Source organism: Limulus polyphemus, unplaced genomic scaffold (assembly GCF_000517525.1).
Source record: "Limulus polyphemus unplaced genomic scaffold, Limulus_polyphemus-2.1.2 Scaffold101, whole genome shotgun sequence".
Lineage (NCBI taxonomy): Eukaryota > Metazoa > Arthropoda > Merostomata > Xiphosura > Limulidae > Limulus > Limulus polyphemus.
Window position 1 is genome coordinate 1,176,246 of NW_013665711.1, and position 9,091 is coordinate 1,185,336.

The 9,091-nt window shown below is 33.0% G+C and overlaps 1 protein-coding gene across 1 annotated transcript in view; it reads left to right on the forward strand.

Moving 5' to 3' along the window:
- LOC106470047 (membrane-associated protein Hem-like) overlaps positions 1-4,602 on the forward strand; it is an 83,797-nt gene extending 79,195 nt beyond the window's left edge. Inside the window, exons 28-31 of the mRNA XM_022399473.1 lie at positions 1,744-1,828; positions 2,067-2,177; positions 3,058-3,170; positions 3,501-4,602. Of these exons, the coding sequence (XP_022255181.1) occupies positions 1,744-1,828; positions 2,067-2,177; positions 3,058-3,170; positions 3,501-3,704 (513 nt within the window). The 3' untranslated portion in view covers positions 3,705-4,602. The remainder of the gene's footprint in view (positions 1-1,743; positions 1,829-2,066; positions 2,178-3,057; positions 3,171-3,500) is intronic.
- Positions 4,603-9,091: the final 4,489 nt, after the last annotated feature.

Sequence of the window (9,091 nt, forward strand, 5' to 3'; positions counted from 1 at the left end):
GTGATTGGTTACTGAACCCATTGTCTTGACACTTCATTTCCACTGGCAAGTTGTAATAAATTGTGTTAATTTATTTTTCTGTAATCTTTGGCAAAGCCAAATGTCTCTGGGTTGATTTTTGGCAATTTACCAAAATCACCCAAATCAAATAATTAATTTTACTTTATGTCTGGTTTTATCCTTCAGAATTCTTTTTCATGAGAAGCTGTGGTTTCTTCAATTTTTGAGACTGTGTACCAAGAAGTTGAAGTACTGGTCTTTTCACTAGTTTTAACAGCAGTAATTTCTTGAAATTGTTTTAATGGTAGTCTTCACCATTTTTAATATACTGAGTTGCAAAAACTGTAGGAGGTTATCTTTCTGATCTTTCCTTTTTCCTTTCCTGTTTCCTTCTCCAGTATATAGAGCACCAGAAGGGTGGTACCTTTCATGAGCCATGTTTTTCTCTTTGAACACTTTGGGCTATATCTGTTTTATTGTCTCTTCTTTCTCTATCCAACCATTTTTAAAAGCTGAAAAATAGTTTCATAAGAATAATTTTATTCTGCATGTTTTTTGAAAATAATAAATCTTGTAGTCTGTCAAGGTAAAACATTCCTTATATTTCACTCAGTGACTTTATTCACAAACCTTGTTTGACATACTTAAAGCTTCACATTTTTCAAATATTTGTATTCATCATGCTTCCTGAAGAACTGAGAAATTTCAAATGTACAGGGGGGGAGAATGAATGCTCCATTCCCTCTTTCCCATTGGCTGCTTGTAACAGACATGCTCCACTAGTGAAAACAATGAAAGAGGTCATATTTATACATTTACATCAACCATGACATATGAATTCATCAGAGTAAAATTATTTTTATTTTACTGCCATCCACCAGTGGCACAGCGGTATGTCTGTGAACTTACAATGCTAGAAACCGGGTTTCGATACCCGTGGTGGGCAGAGCACAGATAGCCCATTTTGTAGCTTTGTGCTTAATTACCAACAAACAATTTTACTGCCATTAATGTCAGCCCTGGTATCTGGAATTGATGTAATGTACTTTTTTTTCAATATCACTTGCAAATAAATATTAACATAGAGGTTGGAATATGTTATATTAAACATTTTTGAATTTGTTAGTCAGAAATTCACACAATATCCACAGATGTCATAAAGTCATGATGGCACTGCAAGATCAAAACTGCATTTTGACTTCGTTTGGTGTATTGTAGGTAGTATTTTCCATTGAAAATTTATTGCTTTTGGGAAGGGTATTCATACATTCAGATCATAAAGATGTGTTCAGATTTTGAATTTAGAATTTCCAAGTTGGGGAAACAAGACCATCCAGAAAGAGACTCGCAACAAATCGTACCCAAGCTGTGGCAAGCAAAGTGCAGGGTCTTGTAACAAATGAGAATCCATTAACACAAAGTTCAGTGGCAAAATCCATCCACATGTCCCAAGCAATAGTATACTGGATAAAATATAGAAAGCATGCAGGGAGTAGTAACATGCTTTTGACTGATATGACAACATTACAATGGAAAATACACTCAGGGCTATTGTTAAGATTCTTGGTTGTCAGATAGAACATGACCAGGTATGGTTATATGGACTGTAATAACTTTGTGAGGCTCCAAAATTGGTTTAGTATTATGTACTCAACCTGTGAAATTTTGGAATTTTTAAAACATATTAATGAACTTTTCATACTAAAATGTATTCAGATCTGACTGTAATTTGGCTCTTAGCAGGTTGTCAGTGATATGGCTGCTGCAGCAGGATTTCCATGTAAAGTTGATCCTGCTCTTGTGGCTGGTCTTCGAGCTCAAAAATCAGGTGGGGTCAATTTTTGTTTAAATATACAATTGTGCTATTTAGAAATTTATTTTCATTCTTATATTGTTTTGTTGTTTTAAGTGGTTGCAACAAAACAGATGTTTATTACATACAGCTAATTATGTGAAAAATGTGAAAGATAGCAATATCTTTGTTGTAATTTTGAGTTGTATTTTTGTAGAATATTCTTCCATCATTTCAGTTAAATTTAAATTTTCACAATTTTTCTGTTCTATAGATCTTGGAGATGATGAATACCAGATGGCGTGTCTTTTAATGGTGTTTGTAGCAGTTTCCCTTCCAAAGCTTGCTCGTAATGAGGGATCAATTTACAAGACTTCTTTAGAAGGTTTGTACATTAAATTCTTTATAATAAAATCAGTTATTAAAAATGTTTAAGCTCCTGACATTTTTTTTTAGTAAAAGGTACCCACATTGAAGGTCAATAATGATTTATGTTTAAAGAAGTTATGCTATAGTGAGAACTTTTTCTTTATGTTCATCAAAATGAATTAGTATTGTGAGTGGGCAAGTTACTGAATTTCATTTGTTATGTTGGAATCTATGTCTATAAACATCAAGAATTAATATTAATGTTTTGTTAAATATTCTTTTTAATTTCAAGTATTCCTGTTTAACTGATTTGATAGAATGCTTCTTCATAAGCACAGACCACTGTGGCCTAATGGTTAGTGTGTTTAGACTGTGAATTTGGGGGTTCAAGGTTCATGATCTGTTATTATACCAACAGCACTCTGCACTTTGGGGCCATCAGGGCATTATAAATGTGATGATCAAATCCCACTGTTTGGTTAGACAATAGTAACCCAAGAGTTAGTGGTAGGTGCTGTTGACTAACTGCCTTCCATTTAATCTGTTAGTTCAAAATTAGCAACAGCTTATGTAGATAGTCTGTTGGATGGATTTTTGAAACTAAACATTCTTTGTATCAAAAAAACACTTTTTCACTATGACTGAAAGAATACACCTCTAGATTAGCAAAGACAAAGGAAGACTAACTTGAATTAAACTTGATTTGCACTCTATTTATCTTTCTGAAAGTGTTTTTTTTTTGGTTTTGTATTTGTGCTGGTTTTTGTCAATTAGTGTATAAAGTGTTTATAGAAGAACAGTTGTTCTTAAAACTGACAAAACTTGAAAGAACACTGTATTAAAAATCTTTTTTTTTTGTGAACTTCATATTGAAATACTTTGAGTTGCCATTTCAGGACATACTAACAATATCCACTGCCTTGCCCAAGCAATCAATGGAATAGCAGGTGCAATGTTTACTCTCTGCAGTACAGGAGAAGTAGAGGACAGACTTAAAGAGTTTCTGGCTGTAAGTTTTGTAATTCTAACATTGTACTACTGTAATATTATTGTGAGGGTATTATTTATAACCAAAACTGTATAGAAGCTTAATACCAGGTATGTTTAACATTAGGCCATTTTAAGTAGCGTTATCACCACTATTGGACTTTAGTAATAGCAATTTGTTCTCCTTTGTATGGTAACTAATTTAAAAGTGTTTTATATTAGTTACTGATAAGTGGGATAATTGCTGGTGCAAATGCATAATTGTATCAAGTATTTTTAATTCTCTGCAAAGTATCTTAGTATATGAACGTAATATGTGATTATTATTATTATGGATATCTCTTCCTTTTAGCTTGCATCATCTAGCTTACTACGACTTGGCCAGGAGTCAGATAAAGAAGCAATACGTAATAGAGATTCTGTGTATCTATTGCTGGATCAGGTAGTTCAGGAATCACCCTTTCTGACAATGGACCTCCTCGAGTCCTGTTTTCCATATGCATTGCTGCGAACAGCCTACCATGCTGTTTACAGAAATGATTCTGTGTATGGCTGATTTTTTTTTTCCTCTTTCAGTTATATTCATACAGATGGTATTTTGTTTGGACCATTTTTGTACATATGTTTATTTCTGTAAAAACGTTTTGCTATTCTGTAGTGTAATACTGGTAGATGTATCATACTTTTTTATATGTAGAATCATACATAATTTGTAAGTTAACATTTTAAGTATTCTCCTTGAATCACAAATATTATGCATTTATGCCATTAAGGAGACATACAATTGTTTGCATCATTACTCATGTATTATTCAGTCAGTTGGTATAAAGTCCAAATGTTTCCTTATTTTAAATTGTGCAAATATCTATATATTATTTTACTTTAATTGCATTTCATATATCTCTAATAAAGTTTTAAATTGTTCTTTTCTAAACATTTTCATGTGGTAAATGATGTAGGATATAGTTTGTGAATCTGAAGAGAAATTAGAAAATTTAACTTGCATTACAAAATTAAATAATACAAGCTTTAATGGATAGAAGATGTTAACCATTTGAAAGTAATAATATTTCATTGTTTTATTTTGTACAAAAGTTCAAGAGCTTTCAAACTAATGTTTTATTACAAGAAATACTTTTTTGGTATTTTCTACTCAGCTAATAATGTAAACTTTATTTTCTTGGAGCAAAATGGTGAAACAATGTATTTGTTTTACAAGTTAATTGTATTTTGGTATCATTTAATAGATAAACTGTGTAAACAATCTCAGATGTTCAGATATTACAAGTTATTAAAACTATTGATTTATAAATATGTTGCAGCAGTTAAAGAACCAGTATCAGTTCGAGCTATGCTTATACTTTTTTTTTATGTTAATTAATATTTTTCAAATTTTGTAAATTATGAGATCCAGAATTATAAGAATAACAAAGAAATAAAAAGATGAAATGAGAGATGTTGATTAAACTTAATAGTTTTGTTCAGTACATTCTAGTTATCAAGTGCCTTATTACACAAAAAGATAAGTCATTAAATCAGTTTATTCATTACACAGGGTGAGATTTTCAACTGATTATTTGAAAAGTAATCACCTGTAACTTCTGATGTATACACTTTTGATATAATATGATATAATACTTTTTCATCTATAGAGTTCATATGTTTTTCATCATACAATGAATCAAAATGAAAGGTAAAATGAAATTTTAATTCTGAATACAACAAATTTCTCAGTATTTAAGGTAAAATAATTTTTTATACATCAAAATATAAAGTAAAATACTTTATTCTTTTATTATATAATAAATTAATTACTGTAAAATATAATATAATTTTTTAATTGTAAAAATTGTAATAAACCATATTTCAAATTTATTTTCAAAGTTCAGTATTAGTAAATAGGTTACAGATGTAAAATGGGGTACGTGATAATGAAGAGGAGATTATTAGTGATGAAAAGCCTCCTTGTTCATCACTAGTACCTTTTAGAGTTATGAAATCGCTATCCACGGGAATACAATCACTACTGATACAACAGTAGGCACAGCTGTGGCTCATTGTGTTAAGCTGTAGTTTTTTGAATTTATGTACTGAAAATCATTGAATCATAGACCTGCTGACAACAAAAAAAGTAAACTTATGCACCACTGAAGAGCACCTGAGCATAGGAATCTTGTCCTTAAGTTTAGAAAATTGCTTCAATTAACTTAGGGTTCAAACATAATCAGAAAACAAATCTGAGGATAAGCAGGCTGTAGAACTTTAGTTACTTTCTTTTGAAGACTAAACATGCCATTTTTGACCTTCTTTATATGGGACCTAATTAATTCTGTTCTAATTCAGTGCAAGAAGCAGTAGGTATTAGTGTAACTGACAAACAAGGAAGACTACTGGGAAAACTTTGAAATTTCTTACACTAATTGTTGTAATTTTGTATTAATTACTCATTTTTTTTATCCTGAAACATTTCTTTAACTTTGTTTACAAGCATAAAACTAAATTGTTTTTGAAAGGATCTGCAACACTTGCAATAAACAGAAATAAGAAGTATATCAAGTAAAATTTCATCTGATGTTTCAGAAATATTGCACCTGGATTCAAAAGAAGAACTGTAAAAACTATTAAAAAACTTGTAATGGTTCAGTATTTAGAATTTCTACAACTTTACAACAAATTACAGAAATTCAAGCTTTAAGAAAAAAAAGTATTATATCAAACAACTTATATAACCTATATTTTTAGGATATTCTTTGTAATAAATTAGAATATATGCTATACTAGTTATGGAAAGGTATAAATATAATCATTTTAAATAATCATAATCTCCGTTTGTCATTTGTGAATAATGATGTTTTCTTAATAATATAATGCTTCGGTTCTTATATGTTCTTAAACGATGCACATAATTATTTACATGCCATAGTTCAATGGCTAGGTCATTATACATATATATATATACCAGGCTACCCCCAATCTAGTAGTCTCCCGATAATTCATGAAGGTTCGAGAACAACGTGGCGTGATACCAGTCACGTGACCTCGCTGACGCAACAGTACTTTAGTTAAGCACTTTATGCTCGTGTTCCTATATGGTTTTATTTGAAACAATAAATTCCAGAAATAAAAAAAAGACTGTATAATAGCTTTCTGAACAGTTGAAACACGTGTATCTTGTCATTCCTCCTCGTTCTATCATGTATATTTTAACCAAATGTATGTGTGTGTGTGTGTGTGTGTGCAGGAACGTCGAGAGCCAGCGCGGGCCCCGGGGCAAGTATTCTCGCCGGGCCGCCTTTCTCTCTCGAAAGAATTTCTACGGAAAATTAACAAACGAATACAGAGACGTAACAATATAAAACAAATTTATAAACATTTGATCTTTCAGTGTTTTAGGGATTAGTTTATGGACTTGCAACGCTAAAAACCGGAGTTCTGTTCGTTCTATTCTCCATGGGGGACAAATCATAGATAGCCTATTGTATATTTCTGCGCTTTCATAAATGCACACACATACTATTACACACACACATAAACATTTGATTCAAATAAAAATGCAAAAACATCCAGAGCCTATAAAACTCATTATATTTTTTCTGAGTTATAAAATTTTGTGATCCATTTAATCAGTCACCACTTTATGAACCTAATTTATAAGAAATTAATAGATTTGATAAGAGGAGGATTATGTAGTTGAAAATAGAAATACCTTTCAAAGCTGCCAGTCCCATTCCCTCAATGGTAAATCGTAAGGCTTATAAAACTAAAGATTGGGTTTTGATACCCGCGGTGGGAATAGCACAAATAGCCCATTGTGTAGCTTTGCACTTAACAACAAAAACCAACTAAGCTGCCAAGTTTATGATAGTTATCAATGGTATTCATATGATCTCATTTTCAATCGCTGCTAATTAAGAACTAATAACAAAAAAGTTTTGAAACATGGTGTGACCTAGAGGTTATAATGTGATGGAACTGTAAACACAACGGTTTATGGTTCGCGTCTCGCTTCCGCAAATACTTGCTGTGTACTTTTGGGCCATATTTATGCTGTATGAGTGACGGTCAAATTCAACTATTCGGTTAGATAATAATAGCCCAAGAATTGGCGAGTTGGGGTGTGTGCTGTTGGCTATACGCTAGTCCATCATTTTAAAATTAGTAACGGCTATGCGCAAATAGACCTTGTGTAGCTTTACACGAAAATGATAAAACAAAACAAACATAGCTCTGAAGTTCATTCAAAGCTAGGATAATTTATGTTCATGAATTAATAGACATTATGTAATAACAGATTTTGCTCCAAGCTTCGAAGAAGGAAAACAAACCTTTCAAAGTTGAAAGTACTGTTACGTCTCCGTTCGTTAGTTAATTTTCCGTAAATTTGTTCCGACTAAACTTTAGCGACACAAGTCCTTTCTTAGTTTATTCTTTCCGAATACAACTTTACGATACACTTAATTTCAACAGTCGCTCTATAACAACGCTATAACTCACGTGGCCAACAATATTCTGTCCGCATACATTCAATTACTCATTACCTCGTCACGTTGTGACCATCTTATATATACTACACTACCCCCAATCTAGTAGTCTCCAAACAATTCACGAACGTTCGAGAAGGACGTGGCGTGATATTAGTCACGTGACCTCGCTGACGCAACAATAGTTATGATCAGAAACATGCAGAACATCTGCACGAAAATTTAAAAAATTACGTGAATATACCTTATTTAAATATTGAAGAACTTCAGCGATACAAGTCCTTTCTTAAATGAAACTAGTTTATTCTTTCTCAATTCAACTTTGCAGTACACTTAATTTCCACATTCACTTTAACTTCAACACACGCTAGAATTCACAACGATTCACGCACTTTACTTACGGCTTGACTTGATTATCTGTCTCTATATCTCTGTCTGCAATACAATTATCTATGCCGTCACTTCTCGCCGGTCTTATATATACAAGAATACCGCACATCTAGTAAACACTCGAGCATTCACGAACCTTCGAGAATATCATTAAGTGTTACCAGAGTCACGTGACTTCCGATGTCATAACACTGCCCCTTCTTTAGTATTTTCCCGAACAACAGCCACTTAAGTTAAACCAATAGATAATTAACAATAACTTAATTAAATGTACAGAATTTACAAACAAAATTAAAATTCAACAAAGTCTCTTAATTTTACGGGACGTATCTTCTTCCGTACTGGCTTCTGCTTCACATGAGGTTCATCTGCTCCATCAGGAATTGTCCTATTATCGGTAATAGTCACATCAGTGGTTGTAACGTCATCAAGGGCTTCACTGTTTCCCTTCTCATAACCGAGTGGAGTTTCTTCTTCGACAGTGGCTTTTCCAGGAGACACGTCTTCAGCGGCGTCTTTTGTTCTATTGTTCACTTCATCCCAACTGAAATGTCCTGGACCATGATAATGCCAAAGCCTGTTGGCATGCACAACCTTTGGCTTACCTCGCCGACCACATTTTATTCGGAAAGTCATGTCTGAGAGACGATCCACTATGTCATATGGGCCTTCCCATGGAGAAGACAACTTAGGAGACTTCCCCTTGGTCTTCCTGGGATTATACAACCACACCGTGTCTCCTGGTACAAAGCTGACTTCAATAGACTTCTTATCATAACATAGCTTCATCGAATCAGCAGACGTTTTCAAGTTTGAATGCACTTGATGGTGAATGTTATCCATTCTTACCGATAACACTTCCACGAACTCTGACACATTTTCAGGCAACTCTTTGTAAGGTGGGCAGATCCACTGGCAACCGAAGTTCCCGACCAAACATCAACTTTGCTGGAGTGTATCCAGTGGTTTCATGCTCTGCTGTCGTATAGGCCATCAACAGTGGAGGGATTAAGACATCCTAGTCATCTTGGCGACTATTACAAAACTTTGCTAATTCCTTTCCCAGTGTCCA